Raw genomic sequence first — 24,665 nt, 5'->3', positions numbered from 1 at the left:
CAGAGATGATGCTCTGGAATCGCAGAAATTAAAGACTTTGTAATCAGAGCTTGGAAGTGGAAGGAGATTCATGTTCCATAGTTTAAAAATACAGACAGCTGCTGATTCCTTTTTTTGCTATTAAAATCCCCACAACCCACACACACACACACACACACACACACACACACACACACACACACACACACACACAAGACATAATTCAGAGACTGGTCATTTCCCAGTCAGACTCCTTCCAGAGACACTGTGGGAATGAAAAGCTATCATATCTCCCTAGATGTGGTATGCAATACTTGGTAACATGAGGCCCTCCCCTGAGTGGATAATGGAATGGTTGGGCTTCAGATTTTGCTGTGTGGGGTGAGCAGGGGGGAGAGATGAGATAAGGGTTTGATCTCTGGGTATTTACAAGCAGAGTGGCTTTCTACAGGTGCCTGACAATTTCAGTCTGATCTGAAGCACACTGCCCTCTGCAGTGTCCCGATTGTTCCTGTGGGTGTTTGCTTAAGCCCCCAGCAAATGTCCTTTTTGGCTATTTGTGCTTTTTCCAGGGAGTTGTAGCTGATCATGTGCTGAATCTGGAGCCTGAGACACTTAGAAACAACACTGATTCTTTCAAGAAATGCCCCCACCTCATCAAGAGTTGCCAGGGTTGGTGAGGTCCTGTGTCTCCTTCCACTCTCTGCTGTGCCTGCCAGCGTAGATCAGCAAGGGTCAGCTACAGTAGGAGGCCTGGTAATGCAGAAATCTGCAAGTTGGGAGCAACACTGATTTTCCTGGCGGTGGTTTGCTGGCATATGTACAGGAGCTTTTGTTAGCTGTCAGCCTGAATGGAATGTCAATCATTCCCTTGGAGCCTGATCTTCAGATCACTGCACTTTTGGGCTTTTGCCTTTGTCTTCATACAGCAGTAACTCAGGTCTGTGGAAGCTGGAAGCCTTATTTTTTGTTAAGAAGCCCTTGTGATATTTAGTCCCCATGTGGTTTTCTTTTTCAAACTCTACAGACAAGTTTGAACCCTTTGCAACTGATACGCTACCAGTTTTTTTTATGGGACAGTTTGGATCACTTACCATGCTCTGGGTCATCTGTCACTTTTGCTGGCAGTAGCCAGATTTCCAGAGTGGAAGTGGGATGAGTTGCTAAGGAATATCTTGTGCTCTATATCATTTCTGCATTCACTGATGTGCAACAGATTTATCTGTGTAGTTCAAGGCCTCTCTGTACCAGATGAGTTTGTATTGAAATCTCAGACCGTCCCACATATTCTCCAGGAGAAGACACAAAGATTATTGGTATTCTTTTTAAGATACTCTTCTTCTTCATCAGCTAATGCTGATTTTCTTTCCATCAGCATCAAAGAACAATTGCTAACTACATGTCTTTCTTGCAGAAATTTCAAAGCAGTGTTGCACAGCATGATTCAGGCATGCACACATGGTAGAATTAGATAGAATTAAAGACATTTGTGTTTATCCAGTTAAACTACTGGTTCCTTTTCCTTTGACTGTTTTTAATATACTGGCCACACATTGTCTCTAACCCTACCATGCAGCCCTCCTTCTCATCATCATGCTCAAGCTGCTGAGCCTTCTCTTCTGTTAATTCCCTCACTAAATTCCTTCTACTGTGAGGAGATGCCCTGAGCCTTGGTTCCTATCTGTGCAAGCAAGTAAAGCTGATATGAAGCAGAAATACATTACAATACATTACAATACAATACAATACAATACATCAGACTGGAGAGGAGGATAGAATCCAGCCTTCCCTGCATCTCTCTGCTTCTTAGTGCTCTTAACACACCAGTGTATGCTCTATTCCTACCCAACCTTGGTAAAGCTTGCTCATCTGGTCCCTTTCCATTATGGACAGGTGTTTTCCTCTGTGGCAGCCTCTTCCTGATGCTCTTGTGCAGCATTTCCAGCTCTCCCTCCATCCCTCTCTGTGATTTCCTCAAATACATGCTGCTGCAGTAACCAAGTCCATAGGTGACCTCAGCCTTGAGGTTATTTATAGCAGAGGTAGACACTGTCCTGCAGTGCAGCTGCTCATTGTCAGAGCTAAAGATCCTGAGTTATGGAGCTCCCTGGGAGCTTATGGTGGTAGCAGTATTCCCACATCAAGTGAGATCCAGGTTAGATACTGAAAGGTTTCCCTGGCAGTGAGGCTCTGCTCTTGTGTCACTATCCTGTCTAGGCTGTCCTGACAAATCCCTAGTAGAGGTGAGGGCACAGTCCTCCCACACAAATGCCTTCAAGAGAAGCACAGGGCTAGAAATCATCCCTTCAGTCAGAGACATGACAGAGTTGACCTCATCAGAGTATTTCTACACCTATTTCACACAGATTCTCTTCTTGCTGGCAGTTACCCCTTTTCTTATTACAGAACTTTCTCACACTGAAGCCATAAAGTTGACCACAGCATCTTGGTGGTTTTGTCTGCATTTTTGTCAACCCCTTTCCTCTGCTGCTTCTCCATCAGGGAATGTAAAAAACAGAAGAGGACCTGCAGTCACTTGCATCTTGCAGGACTGGTGCATGTCCATTTCATGTTCCTAGGTAACTTTTCAGGCAGATGTTCATGAGCTCAGCAGTGGTGTGACTCTGTGTGTGTGTGTGTGTGTGTGTGTGTGTGTGTGTGTGTGTATGTGCAAATTACCCAGATACTCTCTGAGGCTTTTCAGGGGGCCAGTGCTAAACATTTCAGAAGTCAGACCTCCTGCAACATTCCTAAGCTGAGATGCCCAAAGCAACATATTGCAAATTTCTTCTCTGGTTTGATTCACAGCTTTGTGTTTCCTACTTTCAGTCAGCAGACTTCACTTGGGGAAATACTGAAGTTAGCATACGAAAACACTGATCACAAATGTTACATGAATCCAAGTGATTGATGGAATTTCAGCCATTGGCTATCACAGCCTGTGTTAATCTCCAGATGTTGTATTAACATTGGGTGATTTCCCAGTTCTCGTTAGCAGTATGCTTTGGTGGGGGTAGAAGGTGTTTGCTGTACTTTCCCTTCAGTGAGCTGTTTAATCATTGGAGCTTACTAGCAGTGGGATCTAGGGGACTTAGGTGATCACAAAGTGAATTTAGAGTAAAGCAATACCCTCCTTCTGGCTTCTCTGGGACGGTGAACAGGAGAGGGAATGGGTTCAGAACTGCTCCCTTTCCTCTTTTAAGGAGCCCTGGTGCTCCAGTGAGGACTAAGCAGGAAGCTGCTGCCTTCTTAGTCAAGGTCTTCCTGGTTTTCAGGAGCACACTCAGACTGGCTCTCCTGCAGATCAGCACATGCCAGTGAACTTGTTGTAGCATGTTTAGCTGCACGTTCTTGTTGGCTTACTGAGGTCTGATCCAAAGCTTACTGCAGATACAGGGAGGGTTCACGTACTTCTTCAGTGGCCTTTGGTCTACTCTGTGGAGGCAAAAATACAACTGTGATAGATACATGGGTGAGTGAACCCTCCATTAATACCACATTTCACTCTGAGGAGATGGCAAAAGGGATTCTGTAGCCTGACCTTGTGCATCCCAGAGCAGTAAAAGCAACATGAATCCTACTTAATAAGTAATTCAAAAGCACTTTCTGGTTTGTGAATCATCTGCATCTCAGACTTTCTGAGACTCTTGGGTAATGAGACAAGAACAGTGCAGCTTCTGTAGTCATTTCTACCTGCTCACTGGGCTGCTAGCCTGCTCTGGCCCTAATTTTGAGCTGTTCCTTTAAACTGCTCTCTGCAACTAAGCAATTCTCATCTAGAGATCTCAGACATGAAGTAATCCTCCCATCTTTTCTATTAAAAAAGCCAACTACCATTAAACCTGTTTTACAGGTGGGTAGGCTGAACTCCAGTCTGCCTGAGATCACAAAGTGTTATTTAGGACCAAACTGCCTGGTCTGACACATTGCTGCAGCAGGGATGACCACTTTTCTTAGAGGAAGAGAGTGCCCAGGTGGAGGCAGGGCTGGCCTCTGTGGTCGTGCTTTGCACATGACTGTGAAGCACATAAAGCTCACTGGCAGCATGGCAGGAATCCAGGTGTCCCTTGGATGAAGATGCATGTGTAGGGTAAACTAAAACACAGTGCTGGGCTCTGTGTGCTGAGCCATCCAGCAGGTGGGAATGCACAAATCTGCCTGATTGCTTATGCCTGAGTCACCTCCTTCAGCATTTGCCACTGCCTAGCATGTTAGCATGCTGCCTGCTGGATAATAAATGACTTCATCTGCTGCAGCAGTGAGGATAATATTAAAAATTAACCCTGGGAAATGGTCCCACATATTTTTTTCATTCAGACGCAGACAAGGGGGAAGAGGAGAGGAATGCTTTTTAAATGGGATTTGCAGAAAAGGCAAGTGGTGAGGTTTTAGTAATGAGGATGGTTCAGGCTTCAGTTTAATCACTGCAGTTGTTGGTAATCGATGATCAAAATTCAGAGGGCTTAAGGCACTTCATAAAGTTAAAAGCAGTGCAGGTAGAAAAGACTCAGTAGGCATATTGCAGAGGAGGTCAAAGAATGGGATAAATGGGGATTACTGTGCTGACATATAATTTATGACCTGTTCGCAGAAATAAATTAATTCATCACGTGGATGATATTACCTCTTTTAAGGAATGATGCTATCTGATTTCATCTGTAGATGAAACACTCTCAGTTTTGGTTTATCCATTGCATGCTTTTCTCATAGTAGCACACTTAGAACCACACCTTACCTATTGCAGCATGCAGAGTATATTTACAGAAGTGAAGGATTTGTATTAAATGTCTCAGGAAACAGTGCAACTGACAGACAGATATTTAATTTTCTTGGCTTCTCTTGCCTCCAGCACCCACACAGTATCCATCAAATTGTCTGGAGCCAAATCCTCACAGGCTGCATTTGAGGCTTGGGCAAGGAGCCAGCCTGGTTTAGAGAGCAAAGTCCTGTCTGTCCGCACGCACTTCCCACTGTCTGTGTGCTGCAGTCTGGAGCAGGGGAGCTCAGTCTAAGGTTCAACAAAAAATACCCTTTAACTCCCTTTGCATTGTTCCAAGAAAGGGATTTGGTGTGAAGCCTGCTGACACATGCATTGATGATTCCATTGTTGACACAAAAATTGCACCTTGTTCTGAGGCGTCATTCAGCTGGCTTTGGTACAGCAGCAAGCAGCACATCCGATCCTGAGGGATGTCTCAGCTCTTTGAGCTGCTCCCTTCATAGATGGTTGGTACCTATAGATGGTCTGGATTGCAGCACAACCTGTAATGCCAGGTGCACTCACTGTGCAAGCAGATCTGCCCTCTGGCTGGCATGCTTTTTTCCAGAAACATATTGTGCCTGTTGATTTCATAAATGTACTGTGATAGCACAGCACCTGTCCAAGGGCCAAGATGAGGTCTGCATGTTTGTCCTGAGTCACCCGCTCATCTCCACATGGTAGAGGTATTTTAAAATGTTGGGCTTAAGCAACATTTCCTGCTACAGCAGGAAAAATTATGTAAAGTTCCTTCATAGACAGTGTTAAAAATTTGCTGGATGAAAAGTACTCAGATATTGCTATGTCCAAATTGGAGACAATTCCTACTGTAAGATCTTTCCTTATCTGTGATATTTACAGAACCATGGTTGAAATATTCCTCAGGCTAATTCCTTTATTTATTCTCTCCTTTCTCTCTCCCTCCAGACAGAGCTTTGTCATCAGCCCTAATCCCTGGTACCTACATACAGCACTTGCTGCAGCCAAACACTGCTGGAGCAAGGATTTTATTTTAATGATTACTGACCAGGAATTATCACAACAGTTGTCATCAACACAACACTGATTTATCAACATGGTCTTTGTGCGGCTTTTGGAAAGCCCAATAGCTTAGGGTTAGTTTGGCACCTCTTTGCAGAGTAGATGGTGCACGTTGAAATCACTTCCTTTAACGTCAATAGATTTGAATCACACCCATGGTGGGGTTATTTATTTCCCTCCCCTTCACCCCCATGCCCCCCAGGTCTCTATATTTCACTCTCCAGGTTGCCAAGGGCTGTGTGTGTTGCTCATGTGTTGTGAAGTGAGTATCTGAAAGAAGTGACCCGTGCAAACAGCTGTAGGCATATGTCCAGCTGCCCAATTCTCTAGAAAAGGAAACTGTGATCTATGCCTGGAAAATCTGCTTCCACAAGCCAGGAGTTAACCAGTAAACAATGACTATATAGTTGTGTCCTAGACACTTGTGTTTCCACTAGCTTTTAAGGAGAACGAGAAGGAAATTATATTTTTAATAGCAGCTCAACTTGCAACTTGATCTGCTACTGCAGGGAGAAATCAACTGATAACTTAGATATCAGCCAGCTGCCAATGTTTGGTATGCAAGGTTACTTGGAATGGTCTGTTTTAGTACAACCACAGCATGGCATAGGAAGTGGCCATTGTAGGGCAGGACAAGGGAAGCTTGTGTGTCTTCCAAGGAAGATGGGTTCTGCCAGCGGTGATGTGTCAGGAGTTGTTGGGGGATACACATTTCACTTTGTCAAAAGTCCATCTCTGTTTCTAACAGTGGGAAAATCCAGGAATGAAAGGTCTTTCCTTGGACTGTGAAGGAAGTGAATGAAGGTAAGTCACAGTACTATAGGAGCTTCATGGCTCCTAAAAATAACAGTAGTTTATGGACATGGGAGGATTCCCATTCTAAATTTCTGTCTTCTTCTGAAGGGATTTGTTCAGCCATATGCCCATGACCCAGCTCAGGCACCAGGAGTTTCTGTTCAACCAATATTAGGGTTAACCCAGGGTCTCTTCTAAGGTGTTTCAAGAAAAGAGGATGTTTAGCCAAAGGGCCAGGCATTCAGGCCAAAGAGCAGTGATAAAGTGCAGGTTTTCATGGCCAAAGAGCTGGCCTACAAACACGACTGGAGTCCCCTGTGGAAGACAGCATGCCATGGTCACTGCCATGTACTGTCACTACACAGTGGGGCTGCTGACAGATCCAACCTTAAAAAGGCTGTTAAGCAAGGCTTTTGGGGTAGGTGTGTAAAGATTTCTGTGGACTGGGATGTGTTTTATGGTTTTCAGTTCTTGGAAACCCTACCTGAACATCTGTCTGGGTCTCAGCCAGCATGCTGAGTTAGGTAATAAAGCTGAATTTTTACTGAAACTTTTAGACCGTGCATAAAACATACAGAAGCATACCAATAATACATCTTTTCTCATCACTATTCTAACTTAGCCGCTGGAATGTAAGTACACAGTCCTTTTTCTAAGCACACATTATGCAGAATCAGAGCCAAGGCTCTAAAGAGAGTGCCTAGAAATCAGGTCTCTCCTGTCATTTTGGGAACAGGGAAACATTCTTCATTCTCCATGAGGATGGGATTCTTCCTAGTAGTCTAGAGGAAGTTATACATGGTAATGACCCAAATATAGATGAATCCCAAGGCTTTCCAAAGAGGCTATCCATGGAAAAGGCAACCTGAGCTGCTTAAATTCTAGGGAAAATCCCAGTATAGTATGGTGGTGTGTTGCATCACTTTTCATTCCTGTGCAGTATTTACTGAACTTGACTCCAAGCTGCCTGCAGCAGCAGCAGATGTGTAGGGTCAAAGGTTCCTTTGACAGAGCAGAGAGGACCATTGTTGCCTTTGCTCAGTTCGCTCACTGATGCTGAGCCAGAAGGAAGCCCAAATCACCTCGTAGACTGTGGAGCTGAAACAACCCTGGGGATAGGCAGGGCACCTAAGGCAAAAGGGGGACTTTGGCTCTTAGAGTGTTAGGACAGGGAGCCGTGTCTTCAGGCTGCAGGTGCTGGCCCTAGGATTACTTGGGTGAGCACAGGGATGCACAGGGTATACAGTGTTTGTTCCGGACTGCAGAACTGCCTGGCCCCATTTATCTACCTGCTGATCTCCTCCCTCCACATCTGCAGACTGCACTCCAGCCACCTTATTTCCTGCCCTGCAGGATGGGGATTTGTTGAGGACTTTTGCCAGAGCTGTTGTCTGTAGCGTGGCTCTCAGTGGTGCTGTTGCTGTGATGGCTGAAAGCCCCAGTGTACATGAGTTGCATTCAGAGTAAGCTTTGAACTGTGCAAAGTGCATGCAAACTAGGGGTGTAATGGCACGCAAACTGGTGCTTTGACCTGATTAAATTTTTTTAAAGCCCCAATTTCTCCACTCCTTCACATCATATGTTGTCACACTAATGGGAAGTGAAAATAACAACCCCTTTCTGATTCAGTAACATTTTATGGTGGCTTTGCATTGGCACAAAAAGCAAGTACACATTGGAAAGCTGCTGTTTCCCCTGTCTGAAGACAGCTAGATGAATTTCACTGCTAAATCCTGCTTGGAAAAACAAACCTAAAAAGTGCAGTGAGGCCACAGGTTCCTTTACACTGCAGCAAGTGATGAAAAAGAACAAATGTTGTTCCTGAAAAACTGTGGAGGAAGAGTCACTGACTATAACTCCTTTCCAACGTCAATTCATTTTCCCCTTACTTTAATGTTGAAAACAAAGTTGTAACTCAATCATTGACCATGGAATTCATCCCAGAAGAAATGCAAGGACCACCAATAATGTGGTCCAGGTGTGGGTTATAAATATCATCAGGAAGAGACATTCTGTGTCCCAGGGGCGTTAATCCTGCAGCCAGTGCTCTTTCTTTTATATTTTAAGTCTGTCATATTTAAGGCTTCTCAGCAAGACTTTCTCTTGCAGAGGAATCCTACCACAACAAGCACAGTGATACAGCTAAACTGAATGAAGCCCTGTAGTGGTACTACAGTTGTAACAACATGGGATTTATACCTACCAATTCTTTGATAAAAATTACCATCTGGCAGTTGCAGAGAAGCTTTGGACTTGTCCCATACCATGGGACAGGATACCATACACTGGAAAAGCACATGTGTGCAGACAGCATCCTTGAGCTTTCCAAAACCAGGAAATAGTTTGACCCAAAAGAAACTGAGAAAGTTAGAGGGCCTTGAACAGAGGCACAAAATAATAACCTCTACACAGGGATTTCAAGTCACCATTTATTCATCTGGAGTCAGGAATTAAATAAACAAGGGAGTATAAGCATATTTTTCTGGCTCTCGGTATTTTTTTCATATAAGAAGCTTTTGTTTCCTTTTTCCTGTAAAAATGTAAAGGGAGAAAAATTTTACGTTTATTAATTTATTTACAACTTTTCATTATACTTTAGGTAGAAATAGGAAATTAACCCTTCTGGAATTAGGCAGTCCTGGCTCAGTGGCTCAAATATTAATACATTGCCCTATCTCACCTTTGCTACCCCATGTCTTTCATCCCAATCAATCATCTTGACTGCACAGTAATGCAACTACTTCTGAGTAGAATCTCTTGGTCATGAACCAGAATCTGCTTTTCTAAAGCAATAGCACAAAGGAAGGAAAGATCCCTCTGGTGTGGCATCTGCACTGGGTATTGCTTTAAAGTAAGTGGGATTCTGCCAGAGTTCTTCTCTCCCAGCAGAGCCGGGTCAGGATTTAAACTAAAGAGATATCCCAACGCAATTGAAGCCTGTCTTAAGCTCACCTTTCCCCTAGGAGACCCTACACCAGGACAAGGTACCACTTGGTGTTTTTATTGCCTTCTAGTACCCCAAAAATTTACCAAGCCAAGGAGGGTGTTCACTTTCCTTGAGTGAGCCTGCAGCAGTGAGAGGAGACAGGTTCTGTCACTCAGCACTGGCTCGGGACCTCAGAGGTGTGTGGTCACCTTCAAAGGCCACACACGGTTTCTGTGTCACTTTGGTGACATCAGTAGTTTGGTTCACTTCTTTATAGAAGCAAGGGCAACATAAAACTATGGATGCCCATCTTTCAGTGTGAGTTCAAATACTCTGTAAAAACTGTTATCAAAAGTTTTTCCAGGTCTAGTTCAGTTTGAAAAGATACAGCTTTGTATAAAATGCCAAATGTTTTCTGATGAAGCTTTCCTTTCTGATTGCAGTTTATGAATTCAAATAAGCCTGTGAAAAGGAGCAAAAACAAATGCCCAGATTCATTGAATCAGAGAAGATGTTTTATTAACTGAATTCTCTCATTGCCCTTTCTTTTCATGCCAGGTGCAGTAACAGAAAAATAAATTCAATTTGCAGACTCTTGTCATCCTCCGGATCTTTGGATCAGTCTCTCAGCCTCATTCATTGCTTCTGAGGATGAACTTCTCAACACCTGCTGTGGTTCAAACTGTTCTTACATCATCTCCTGAACACAGTGACTTCAATCGCGTGAAACCATGAGGTTAATGCCACAGTCGAGATTTCAAAGCTGTTTCTGCAGACCTGAGCTGATTTTTTTTTTTTAAATGCTACAGTAGCTGCTAGTTCTTAACCAGCAGAAGAATTACCAAAGCTGGCAGTGTTCTGCTTATCATGCAATACAAGAAGATGGGAAAATTTTCTAGCAGAACTGCAGTCTGGGTGGGGGTGGCAGTACTGTAGGCTGCGTTCTCCACTTAACCTCAGATTAGTTTTGATTTTTGTCTTTTTGTATAAAATGGAGATGAATAACCTTGTTCTGTATTACCTACTTGAACCAGATGACCTTTAAAAGGCCCCTTCCAACTCAAACTATTCTATGATTCTATGAAATTGTTAGTTGTGCTAGAAAAGGGATTCTCACAAGAAAAAAGGTCATTACAGGGCTTACTAATGAGGGTGAGAGATCAGGCAATAGGGGGAACCATCTTTAGAGAGACACTTTGAACAATCTTTTAGAAGGGGGGAGACACTGATACATATCTAAATGAGTCTGGGTTATGTGCTATAGCAGAAAACTTTGCTCTGAACAGAAAGTTCCCTCTGGTTCTGTGTTTCTGAGTTGTAGGACAATGAAATCCTTAAATGTCAATTATGCAAGTAGCAACAACGATTATCTATTGATCAATAATATTAATTATAGACTGGATTGATTGGATGTTGCTTGTGACTGAATAAAACCAGAAGAACAGACAAATCTCTTCTTGTAAAATAAGACTCCGAAAGGAAAAGCAAGTTTATCTAGGCTTGGCTTTCAGAGGAGGCTTCACCCAATTCCTGTTCATTTGGGTAGGACCAATGGAATTAATGCAGAGTACCACATATTTTGGAGTTCCTGTGAAGGTGAGATCAGAAGCAGGTCCACTGTCTCCAGGTCGGACCAAGGTATGCTAATTGTCAATACTAGGATTCTAAAACTTTCTTGGATAAACTGAAACATTACTTTTCTTTCCTATAAAGCTTCATGAATGTACAACATGGTTCCTGCATAGACATCACATCAGCTTCACAGTTATTAATTTACAGATTTCTCACTGACCTTAGCTCAGCTCTGGGAATGGTGCCAGCACAATTACAGTAACTCTGAATAAAGAGACATAAAGCTTCTGTATCTACCCTGAAATTGTGCCAGAATTTTCTCTTCCTCAGTGATGGAAAGATGCATTTCTTCAATTGGTTTCAAATAGTTCAGACTGTGTTGGCCATAAGTAGATTATTTCCAGCAAAACAAGGAAAAGAAGAAAATTGCCATGCAGATGTGTGCATACACAATACAATACATGTGATCCACAGATAATATTTGGGAAGAGTGTCCCAAGAAGGTGTATGTTGGGAAACTGAGTCAAGGTGATTTGAGCTAGTTACCTGGGAAAAAAACGGCAGAGTTGGGAATAAAATTCCAGGGGCAGATGCTTGATTCAGTATTGTTTTCACTGAATCACACTACCTTCCTGGAGCACGTCAAGGCCCATTGCCTTCCTTCCTGTGAAGATGGGCAGCTGGATTGCAATGACAGCAGGTAGAGCTGAGTGTGCTCATCACCTTGGAAAATCAGGCCCCTGGTGATTCTCTCTCATGTTAATTGACCGTCAGACCCTGCAAGAGGGGAGTCAACACATTTCCTGACCTATCGTTTAAGTGTTTTCCAAACCCTAGAGTAAATTGAATGTAGTTATAGAGGAAATGCTGATGCAATCCGCCAGCAGCTGCTGCCCTCCCACATCCTCACGAAGAAGGTGTGAGGGGGTGAATTGCATGCAAGCAGTGTAGTCAAAAACCCAGCAGCTACTACATGGCAAGCAGGACTCTATGCCTTCCCGCCCCGGAGAGAAACACTGCTAAGGGCTGTTGTTGAGAAAATGCTGGGGACCAACCTGAAGGTAAAGCCCTGAAAAAACAGGCTTTTCCTGTGGGACCACTGAGCACCTCAGAGGATGTGATAGGAATCACATCTTCCTAGGTGCCTGATGTACGAATCCTATATTGAAATGTGGAAATGTAGGTATCTTCTGTGAGTGAGAATGGTAAGAGCTGCCCTCTTGCACTGAGATGTTTAATGATGTCACCAACAAAATTGAACCACATCTGTTGGATCCAGATTATTACAAACTTCATTCTCACGTGTCTAATCTTTTGACATTTCTGGTCTGGAAATTTACTCTTTCAGTCTGTTTGGGTTTTAGTTGGTTGTTTGGGGGGTTTTCTTTGTTGTTTTTGTTTTTGTTTTTTTTTTTTAATGCAAAATCATTTGTTGAAACCAGCCGTGTTATCTGCCACAAGCTGCATTTTTTGCACACACTGCAGGAGTGTGGGATCACCTTTGTGCATGATGATGTCGTTATTCATCGGCCGGCAAAGGTTTTGGATGTTGTGAGGAACAGAGGATGTCCCCAACCCCTCCTTCAGCCGTGCGATCACAGGTCACCGAAGTCCCACACAGGGCCTGCTGCTTTTCCCGTCCCGTTCCTGTCCTCAGTTCCGTGCCCCCCCCTGCTCCCCCCATTTTGCTCCCGCTGTTTGCCTCGCCGCTTTTCCCACTGCAAGCGCGCTGCTCTGCTGCTCCCAGCCCTGAACCCTTCCTGCCTCGGGGGGCTCTCAGGCTCTCCGACTCCTCCCGGCGCGGGCAGCGGGCGGGGCCGCTGCGAAGGGAGGATGGATGGACTGACGAACGGACGGATGGATGGGCGGGCCCGGGGGCCGCTCCAGGTGCCGGGGCCGCGGCGTTGCCGGGCGACGGGCGGCCGCTGTCGCTCCCTCCCCGCTCCTCTCCCGTTCTCCCCGCGGCCCCGGCACGGCCGGCAGGTAGGAACCGGCCTGTGGGGAGAGAGGGTGGGAGCCCGGAGGGGTCTGTGCGTGTGGGGGTGTGAGCCTGGGGCTGGGTTCCCCTCCTTTCCCAGGGCTTGTGCACGGCGGTTAAGGGGCGTTGGGAAAAGGCCGTTGTGGAGGCCACGGTGTCCGTGTGGGACACACTGCCCTGAGTGGGACATGCTGCCCGGGGCGGGACACACTGCCCGGGGTGGGACACGCAGGCTGGAGTGGGACACACTGCCCGGGGTGGGACACACTGCCCTGAGTGGGACACACGGCCCGGGGTGGGACACACTGCCCTGAGTGGGACACACGGCCCGGGGTGGGACACACTGCCCTGAGTGGGACGCACTGCCCGGGGCGGGACACACTGCCCTGAGTGGGACGCACGGCCCGGGGCGGGACGCCTCCAATGCTTCCCAGAGTTTGAAAACCCCACCAAGGCATGTGCATCACTGTAGCAATCCAGCCTATGTGCAGGTGAAAAGCACCTGAGGTCTGAGACTGAAAGTCTCTGTTTATGTTCTGGTAGATGGAACAGCGTGTTTAAGTTTTGTGTTTTGGTGGAGCTCTGAGGAGAACGAAGTTAATGAATAAACAATCCTGGGCAGGTGTAAGTTGTAGAAATATCCCCCGGTGTTTCACACTGAGAGGGTGTGCTCCTCCATGGTGCCCCCTCAGCTGCGCTTGAAGGGCTGAAGAGCCTTGCCAGTGCCAAAGTTACGGCTTTAAAGTTCCTTCAGCTTCTTACAGAAAGGGCTCAGGTATGGTCCCTGCCCAGCTCATGACTCCTCTGTGGTATGGAAAATTATTTCTGTCAGCAAGAAACTTTCTTTGCCCCTCATAGTTTTTAGCAGTCAGTAATTAGTTAATTGGATACATTCAGCTCTCCCTTTGTCTTGTCTGTGAGGCCTGTGCTCTCCTGGCTCTGCACCTGTCTCATATAGCTATTGATTCCTGATAGAAATGTTCCTGCTCACCTATTATTTTCCATTTTGACTGCTTTTACATGGCAATATTTTTTGACAACTGATACAGCGAAAGTATGCTAAATATTGACATTAAACTTTTATCCCATGCTACCCCAATGGCAATGTTTTCTCTAACACAGAATCAACTTACTCCTGCCAGAAAATCAGTGTTCCTTTTGATCAGTAAAAAGCTTCTTTTTCCCCAACTATGTAGATCCTTCTCTATCAAGTCCTTCACCTTCTCATGGTCTCTTTGAGAACTCTAATGAGTTATGCTTTCATTAAGCTCTTCTAGGCTCTACTGCTTCGTGTCCTGTTCAACTTTTAAGCCCTATTGAGCATGGACTTCTGCTGCTACAGTGAATAAAGTACTTCTCTTTATTAATTGCTAAGTGCTCAAACTCTCTTGGGTTTGTTTTGTTGTTTTGTTTTTTGTTGTCTTGAAGATTGTGTTCTTACTATTGTTTTAGCAGGACATGGTACAATTAAATAACACTATGAGCACCTGTCAGTCAAGATAAATGAAGATAAACAGCTGTGACTACTAAATTAAAATCTCTGTAGGAGAGGAATGGGAAATGATGCAGAACAGCAGTGGCATTGGAAGAAAAGGTAAAGTAATTTAAAATGTACAAATTACTGAAAATGTTTCAGAACCTTTTAAAATTACTCTCCCATTTAATGGTATTACTTTTCTTCATGTTATTTTGTCTGGTTTTGACTTGCCTAAAATTGTGGATTAAATGTACAGTGTTCAGGCATGTCTGATCTCAGAGTTGCTGGCATTAACAGGTTTTGTTGTGGAGATCTTTTTGTTGTGGTGATTTTTTTTCTGGACTTTGTGATCTCTCTTTTGGCTTTAACACTGAGAATGACAATGCTCCTGTAGGTCTGACCTCTCAAGGGATTGATAGATGGGTACACCTTCCTGTGGGCAGCTCAGTTTGTTAGCTGTACACTGCTGTCACTAAAAGAACAGGCTCTGCCCATGGCCTGGGATGCCATCAGCCTGTTCTTCCACAATTCAGGGGACCTGATCCCATATAAAGCAGGATGCAGATTCCATGTGAAACCAGATGTGAGTTTAGCATTGGACTGGAATGATATTATTGATGATGACGATGCAGGTGCTTTTCTAACTGAAGTTCCTTAGGGGACACAGTTAAAGAAATCACATTTATCCTCAGTGTTTGAAGTAGTATAAAAGTCCTGCAAAACAGTAACATTATGTAACATATCACAAATTTGGGATTGCTACATTTGTCACTAATGGGAATGGATTAATATTTATTTGCTAGGACCTTTAAAGAGGTTACTTTTTTAAATAGGAAAATTAATGAGCTTTTCACGGAAATTATTTAGAGATATCTGCATGATTTTCATTCACTATTCTAATGGTTAGTGTTTTTATACCTTCTATGGAGTCACATGTGGGCTTGAAAAAAAATTGGAAGTAAAACCTATTTTATATCAGTAGGGTCACAATTACTTGCTATAATACAAATCAGAAGACCAGATTTGCCATGGTAGATGCAATAAATACTAATGTGTCTGTATTAAGGGGAAAAGATTGTGGACTCTAGCTAGTTCACAGAAACATTATCTGATATTTTAAAAAAACCAGAGAGCACACCTTTCTTTGACTACAGCTTCTCACATCTGGAAGCAATATTCAAAGTATTGCAAGCTGGCTGTTTATCTTGCATATTTTACATCTTTTGTTTTAAATTAGTATTAGTATTTAGAATGGAGTTCTAAACCCACCTTGGTTTCCTTTTTTTTTTTTTTTTTTTCAACGTTCCTATGTGGTGATTTGGCATGGTTTTGCTTTATTTTAATGGAGTACCCAGCCAAGTTTGAAGTGGGGGAAAGAAACATATTTAGAATGAAGGGGCTTAAGTAAATTATTGATACTCGGGAAAGAGCATTTAGCTATTGTGTTTGTTATCTGAAAATAGAATCTTGCAGCTGGTCAAACAGACAGTGTTAAAAATGCTGAGAATAGGGGTTCAAAACAGTGGAGGTTCCTGTACTGTCTTTATGGCCATATCTTGAATTTTATGTGCAAAGCTGATCATCCTGGAGGGTGAATGGCAGAACTGAAATTCTTTCCATTAAATGCTTTGGAGAGAAGGGGAAATGAAATGAGGTGATGCAAAAGAAAGCTATAATTTAATGAATGGCATGGACAGTTGGATGTATCCTCCATAGTTCTAACTGCTGTTGACCCAATTTCTAATTTTGCCTCCAAGCAACCTATACCTGTCTTCCACAATTTAAATAAATACAATGCAAAAATACACTTTCTCAGTTTTTAAAACTGCTTCCTGATGAAATTTCTGTATCTTCTTTAGTCATTGGATGGCAATTTGTCATGCCCTGAAACATGACAAATAATTGTTCCCCATACACCTCCCCAGGCATTGAACACTACTCACCTTTTGGACTGGGAATTTACTGATTGCCAGAAATTACAGCAGCATGCCAGGGAAAGGACCACTTTGGACTATCTCTGCTTCTGATAGTGTTTGTAAAGGATCTGTTTCTGACTTCAGTAGTTGCCTTGGCCCAGCAGGACAGGTATAATGCCACCTCATCTGTAGCCCAAACTGACTTCTCATGGTTCCTTTTCACTGTGAGTCTTCTGCCCTTGCTAACATTTTGGCAATGTCTATTACTAAATAAGCTCTGCTAACAGTGGCATCAGCCACTGTTCAGTGTTTCTCTACAAGTTCCTCTAGAATCTATCTCTTTATATGCAATCTGTCTCATGTGAGCAACACGCTGGAAATCAGAAACTTCCCAGTCACTCTTCAACAGCTTTGCAGGCCAGGAAGGAATCTCTTGCTTTAAATAGCTTAATTAACAAACAAAATTGACTGAAAATTGTTTGAGGACAACCAGAGTATGTTGAAACTCAGAAATGCCATATATGTTGCGTTTTCATCCTGTGCAGAAGTTTGTGTTTCAAAAGGCTCATAAAAGCATTGCAGTAGTAGCTGGGGGGGAAAAAGGTCCATTTTATTGTCCTTTTCTCAGCTGGAATCTGGAAATTCTTATAAATGGTGGGTACTTAAAATTGCCATGAAGACCAGAACCATAGAATTTTTCTTCTCTGTAGCTTTGTACTGTCGCTTGTACTGAGTCCATGGGTTAGAATATATTTGTTCATCTTGAAAAGGTACTGATTCTGCAAAACCTTGCTTTGCTTATGTCCTTTTTTAGTGTGTTTAAAAACATGCCTAGCATCTGAATTTTTAAGTAATTGCTTATTATGTCTTTTAAGTGCAAGGAAAGTAAATACATCTTCCAGTGACATGTACATTTAAGGCAGGATCTGTGTGTGTGACAAGCACAGATATGTTGACTCCTGTGTATCTTGTCATTAGCTATCCATGATAGGACTTTTTCATAAGATAAAGAGGATTTTAACTAGACCACCCTCATTGCTCCCTTATTTAATGTCTGGACACTGTTAGATAAAAGCTTGTGGTTATGAACGGTGAAATTTGGTTTCCTGATCCCTGGCTACTTTGATAAAATGGTGAAGGACTTACTGTTATCTGTTCCACTGAAACAATTTAAGTGCATTTGGCAACCTTCTGAGAGTGAAAGCATTGGTACCTTGGAGCTCTGTTTTTCATAACCTTTGTTGTTTACCAGCTATCCCCACATCCTGCTCTCTGGTTTGCTTTTCTAGGGCTCATTGTGGGGACAGAAAACAGAAGAGTGTCTTGAGATGGTTTCTTACAGCAGGAAGTTCACCTATAGGTGAAAAAACCCCTCAATCTGTAGCATCTTGCAGTGTCTAAGGATTTAGATAATCCATCTTCATCCATGGCCACTCTCTGGAGACTTGCAGTACAGAGAGAATCTACGAACATTTGTAGCCATCCAGAAATTACTACTGACCACCTTCCACCACAGGACTCTAAAAACTAAAACCAATTGATTAGACTTCAGTTTATCTTTTCTTTGAAATGTAATAGAAGATATAAAAGAGAGTGGTTTGCTTGTATATCCTGCTATGAGGACGTTTTGTTGAGGAGTACACTGAGAGCAGGAGGCTGGGTGTGCAGCGTCAGTGGGAGCTGCAGGTTTGTGGCCTGGGTGGGGGACACAGGGCTTTGCACAGCAGAAGGCACGTGTGCCAGCTCGAGCTGTTTCTGTGTTACTGCACCACAATTAAATTGCTTTAGGGTTCCAGACATCTGAGACTCTCCCATGGGAAACCCAGGGCTGAGCCAGTGAGGAAACCCTGCCTGACTGTGTGGGTGTGCAGGGACCAGGAGGGACACCCTGGGGTCACTGGAGTCACCCACTTTGAAGAGACTTTGGTCCCAGCAGTGAAAGTCTGGGGTGGTTGAAATGTGAATGTCAGAGTGGCTCCTGGATGGTCATACAGGGAAGTTTCCTTAAACATTTGGCAATCTAGCTCCAGAATTATGTAATATGGGGGCATTGCCAGCTCACATGATAAAACATTTCTCATCACCCTGCTCAGCAGGATCTCAGGGGAAAAGTATTATATATGCAATTGTAATGATGAAATTATTTTATATATCTACATGGAATCTGTAGATATGTAAAGGAGAACTTGGTGCCATTTAAAGGCATTGTTTTTTTATTATTACTTATATTTTTAAAGAATATTGGACATCTTTTATCTCGACTGTGTCTGGGTTGTAGCATGCATTTTCTTCTCTGGGATCACTGCTACTTGGAGTGACAGCACAGTTTGAACTCAGCTCCATGCATGGGGGTGTTACAATGTCCACAAAGCTCCCAAGAGCTCTCCCTGAGGAGTCTGTGGGACATAGATCCCGAGGCTTACCTGCCATGGTTGTGTTAATTGTAGAGCAGGATTTTTATTTAATAGCAAAGTACTGTCAGAACACTCTTATAGATCTAAAATCATAAATAAGGAAGGTAAACAAATGAGATAAATCAGTACACTTGCTTTATATGCACATTTGGATGCTTGAAGCAAGGCCTCAAATTGACTGAACCAGTTACACAAAAATATCATCCTAAGCATTCGAGTCATTCAGTGTCATTAAAGTCAGTGAATTTTTAATTACATTAAATGGAATATTGTTATCTTAATATTTCAGCTTTCCCTTAAAAGCTTTTTTTCTTTAGTGGGACACAGAAGGGGAATCTTTATGAATGCTCTTTGCACGATCCCTTGGTATTAAAGTAGCATTACTGAAGTAGGCATTACCTAGTTCTGCTTAACAAAACCAGAAGATTTAAATCAGATTGTTTAGTCATACACACACACACAAAAAGTCATATTAATAACAGGACTGATGTCTTATTTTTCAGCTTTTTAGAAGCTTCACCTGCTAAAATAGAGTGATGTGTTGCAGGATGCTTTATATTACATGAATGTTGCAGGAACTGTTTTTGCCATTATGGGTGGATTATTGTAACAGTAGTTTCCTGATGACATCATAGTAAATTCCAGCTGCCCAAACAGTTATTTTCCAGAAGAGGTTATCTGCAGTGCACTTGTGCAAAATTACACTTAGAAAGGGAACTCATAGTTCTCTTGAGACTTGTAAACCAAACGTTTTGTCAAATCCGTAGTAAATACAGAATTCTTTGTTTTCATTCTGTGTCACTGGTAACAGTATGGGCACTACTGTAATTTGTGGTTCTGAATTAAACAGACAAAAATTATATTATGCAAGACAAGAGAAATGGAAGTCTGCAGTGCAAGCTTCCTGTCATGAAAGGATAGATAGCACAATGGTTCTCAAATGAGGTTTTTTGCTAGAGAATGTTTTGGCCAGTGACCAAAAATTATAGATAAGGGTCCAGAGACTGCAGTGCCCCCACTGAAATGGCACACTTTGTGTCCAGTGAAGGCATGAGTCGCCACAGAGCAGGAGAGGATGCTGGCTGAGAAGCTGGTCTGAGGCAGTAGAGATTCCTTTTTGTATGGGATGTTAATATATAGAGGTATATGCCTTTCCTAGAGTGAATTTTGATTAATTACCATTGTTTGGGGGGGTTGTTTTGTTTTCAAAAGGTAACTTAATTGCTTGGATAAACTGTTTAGGTAATGTCATGAAGGCTCCATTAGAAATTAACATGCCTAGTCACACAGTTCAGAGGTTCTTTCCCAGTCTTAAGAAGCTGTAATTAATATTGAGTCAAACATTTCTGGCAATTGCTGAATTTGAAATGAGTATTAATATATATTTAATGAAAAATACACCATCCTGTCGCTGACTCTTCGATAAATCTTGTAGCAGGAAAATAAAATCTTGGAGTCTTACCAGATTGTCAGACCCTAGGAACATCAAATAACTATTCTCTGCCAATTTCTTCCTAGCAAATTACAGTATTCTGAGGGGATTTTAAATAACATGTTGTTCCAAGGATCATTTAATTTTAATAATGGTTTTCATTACTAGTATTTATATATGTTGAAAGTGTCCTGCAGTTTTTAATGAACTGTCACAACATGTCTGTGAATTGAATAACTTACCATGATTACACACACTCACTTACCCAAGTAAGTAAGTAAGTAAGGAGAGTGGCAGCTTTGGAGGAGGTTGGCAGATTAACTCTTTGTAGAATTCAAAATCTTCCATCTCACTGCTCTGGTCATTGATTTCTCCTGCACTCAATGACTGTTTGCTTCTAGTTATCCACACAAGTATGAGCCTGTCAAGTTAAGACTTTTGATACAAATCCTGCAATAACTAATTTACTGGTTTCTTTCTGTCTTTTATTCCTCTCAGTGTTCACATGCAGTATAAAGCCCCATTATTTTCCAGCCATTTTCTCTTCCCCTGACACACTCATGTGCTTACCAGTACTGCTGTGCTGTCCCACTGAATTCACTGCAGGTTTGTGCTAGGTGCAGTTAGCTTCCATCCTTGTGTGTCCCTCAAAGCACTGTGGGAATGGTTCTGTTCAGCACATGGATCCAACATACATCCAGTGCAACCACCTTGTTTGTGAAGGAAATCCTCAGGTTCATGCCTCTAGTGACAGCAGAAGGCTTTGCAGTCCCTGTGAACTGTCCCACTGAGGCTAACACTCATTTGGGGCAGTGCTGGCTTGTCCTGTGTGTTTGGCAGAGCTGTAGGTTCATCAGATGGACCTGATGAAAACAAGCAGTGTGACTCCTGTGTCTCTAGAAGGACAAATGTGACAGGCCCCCTTCTTGCTCCTACACCGTGCTGGAGATTTCAGAGGTTCGTGCGATTTATTAAATGTTGGCACCTCACCACTAGGATTTCTGCACTCTTAATTTTTCTACAATCTCATTTTGAACATGTTATTTTGATCCATGTTCAGAAAGAGATTCTTTAGTCTCTGGAGAAAACTTTGAAGTAATAGAAAAAAAAATAGTTTTGCTTGCTGACAATAATTCAACTTGATCCTGAACAATTTGTAATGAAAATACTTTTCTCCTCACTAATCCAATGTTACAATAATTACAAGAGCAGATCAATAGCAGGAAGTATAAAACAAAGTATTACTTCAGATATTAAGCCACAAATTGATCTCCTTCTTGTCAAGCCTAAAGTAAATGCTGTATCAACATGTTTCAAAGATTTGAGGATGTTCTGAAATGTGATGGTGATGGCCCAACAGAGAGAGAACAGTAATTTGTTTGATGTAAGTGTGTTAACTCTTTGCAGCCTGCATCTACAGAATCCTGCTGTTATCTCATTTTGCACTCACACATTACATCAGTGTTCTCTGACTACTGCTCCACTTGGCTCTGATAATGCACAAGATTATCTCTGGATAATAACAATCGTCATTTGAATTAGAAAGAACCACCAGTACTTGTACACAATCCAACACAAGTCTTGTGCAACTGACAAAGGATTCCAGAATGTATGTAACAAGAAGAGTCTACTTCAAATCAGTTATTGACCAAAATAATTCCTTCTTGGGAAAATAATGACAACACCAGAAGGTCTTCATATCACAGAAGATGGTTTCATTTTCTGGGACAACTGATGACTCTTGCAAATCTATACTGATTGAATCATACTGACCTGTTCTAAAGAAAGTAGAGGAAAACAAATCTGAGAATTTCTAGAATTCTTTAGAAAAAGAAGCAGGTAATAGAAGTTTGCGTATTGTAACTTTGCTTCTAAAATGCAGGATACAGTGTTTTTGAGGTCTCTTTTCCCTCTAACTGGATGAAGTATGGAAGTTGTCCTTACACTACTATAGGCATACTGAGGTTTTAGAAGCTGCAAATATCACTACTCAATTCACTTTATGGTTGTTATTTTATAAGACAGTAAGAAAGATTGAAAGGAGTTCTGTGACTCTGAAGAATTTGTTCCTGAACATGTTTTTTAGGCATTGAATATTGCTGTGGCTTAGGTATAGCACATTTGAGCAGTCAGCTTCTCTTGTAGGAGTGCTTGCCAGGTAGGTGCAGTGACCTGGAAAAAGTAGAGTTTGCTTTCTGTGGGCTTCTTCTGCCCTGACAAGTGTACAGAAGGAGCACTTAGGAATCTGAGGGATTGGCTCCTCCCTTCAGAGTGTAGTAGGTTCTGCAGGGTGAGGTTTGGTATATCATCAGTTTTTCATTGCTGTTTTTGTTTGGGTAAGAGCTGCTGGTTTTTTCTGTCAGTACAGTCTTTTGAATATTTTTTTTCTGGTGCACATGAAGAATTTTGACTGGACTTCAGCAGTCAAAAGAAGAAGTCTTTTTGATCCAAATTTCTTTCACCTTGTACCCAGTCAGTCCTCTCAAGTAGAGATGACCAGCTGAGCAGTCAGAACCCTTATTTGTCCTAACAGAAGTTACTCCTCTGTTTAACTGTTTATTAGTCTGAGGAGGAAGGAAAGTGGTAATTCTCAGGTCTTGGCCACCACTGATGCTTTGTCAGCCAGTTATGATTAGCTTGATCATTTAATTACTTTTCCAGCACTAAGAATAAATATTGCTTCGCAGTGGAGAACAGAACAAAACTGCAGGTGTCCCTTCAGCAGAGCAAGACAGCTTTTCTCCAGTCTAGTCTTTTGTTGTTACAGCAGTGTTTCCAGCTGTGATACTTCCTTGTTGCCAAGTAGTAGTAAATAGCTGTATAAATCACAGTAATGCTTGTACCATTTGGGTACAGCTGATTGCTTTTTTACTCTAACGGGTGTACATATGCTTACTCTCATATTTCAAAGTTAATTGTTAATATTTATGTGAAAGTGATATCTTTGGGAATTGAAGAATGACCACATCTGAAGTGTTTCATCTTCAAATTTTGTATTTCATTCCTCAATTGAAGGAAACATAATTTTATTTTAATTGTATTTTTAATTTATTTTCTCCAAGACTGTCTTTAGAACTAGAAGTCAGTAGCCATTGCCTGCCTAACCTAGAGTCAGTAACAGTGCTGGGATGTTTGATTTAGGACAGCAAAAACAGGTTTTGTCCATGCTACCTGCAGGCCGAGCTTAAAATGCTTGAGAGGTGGTGTTGCACCTCGGTACTGGCACTTGCATTCTGGAGTCCAGCAGAGTTTTGCTGGGTGTTGCTCATGTTTCTCTAGAGGAAATGGGTAGACAGGCAGCCTGTGTGGATGGGAAGCTCACTAACACTGGAGAAGGATGAGTGGAGTAGTGAGGAGGCTGGAAAGGTGTCCTGAGTTGTTTGTTCTTAGCTTTCTTCTTTGTACAGAGCTTTAGGCATGCTCAGCTTCTTGTGTGCCTGCAAACATAACTTGCTGTGGAAGCTTACACTCAAAGCTGAATGGGGTGTGAGACTTGGGTAACTCTTGAGGGTGAAGAAAAGGAGGAACATGTTATGTAATGCATACCTTTGGGTTTGTGCTGATTAAAGAAACCTGTATCTCCACAGGCATTTTCTGTCTTGCAGGATTAGTCAAAATAGATTTTGCTGACAGGAAAATAATAAATATGGGTAGAAAAATCCGACTGCTTGTTATCCTTTTGTCCAAAGCATGTTGAGATGGACCTGAAGTGGAATCCTGACAGAGTTTCTCATCCAGGCTCATCTGAAGACCAGGAAACTGATTTGAATTGGCAAAGCAACCCAAATCCCAGTCTGCTGATTAAAGATGATGAAGAGCTGCTTATGGATGAACATCTTTCCCCCAGGAAACTGGTGAGTAGACTTCCAACTTTTTAATGAAGTGAAAGAGGCAAACTGGCATATACAGAGCTGTATTAACCTTCCAACTGCTATTGTACTGATTGTGGATTGTTGCCTCTCTGACATTTAGATTTCTGAGTAAAGTAGCTTCTGTCTTATGAAAGTATATCAAATGTTTGTCCTCCTTTCACCTCGTTTCCTATCAAAAGTAATCCCAGCATGATTGTGGCTGTATTTATTGCTAGGAATCTTGAAGCAGCGTGAAGAAAAGTACAGGTAGCATAATTATGGTCTACACAGATCTCATTAATGCCATCTGGAGTACCTTGAATCTTAGCATTAGAAAAAGAATTTACTTTAATCTTGTTCTAAAGATTGGAAATGTAACTTTAAAAGCACAAGTTTTTTTTCCTCTGAGTTAGTGAAATCCTCTGTCCTGCTAAGAAGCCAGTTAAAATGTTCCGCAAATTATAGAAGTACTTTCTATACATGTTAAAGTGGGAGGAATTTCAAAGCATATTTGAAAGCCATGTT

The 24,665-nt window shown here is 42.3% G+C and overlaps 1 protein-coding gene across 1 annotated transcript in view; it reads left to right on the top strand.

The window, feature by feature from the left end:
* Window positions 1-14,334: 14,334 nt before the first annotated feature.
* Window positions 14,335-24,665, top strand: part of LRRC56 (leucine rich repeat containing 56) — a 56,932-nt gene continuing 46,601 nt past the window's right edge. Inside the window, exons 1-3 of the mRNA XM_059474848.1 lie at window positions 14,335-14,400; window positions 14,503-14,644; window positions 23,979-24,143. Of these exons, the coding sequence (XP_059330831.1) occupies window positions 23,988-24,143 (156 nt within the window). The 5' untranslated portion in view covers window positions 14,335-14,400; window positions 14,503-14,644; window positions 23,979-23,987. The remainder of the gene's footprint in view (window positions 14,401-14,502; window positions 14,645-23,978; window positions 24,144-24,665) is intronic.

The sequence above is a fragment of the Ammospiza nelsoni genome, chromosome 6 (genome assembly GCF_027579445.1).
Source record: "Ammospiza nelsoni isolate bAmmNel1 chromosome 6, bAmmNel1.pri, whole genome shotgun sequence".
In the NCBI taxonomy this organism is placed as follows: Eukaryota; Metazoa; Chordata; class Aves; order Passeriformes; family Passerellidae; genus Ammospiza; species Ammospiza nelsoni.
This window is presented reverse-complemented; position numbering and strand designations above follow the sequence as displayed.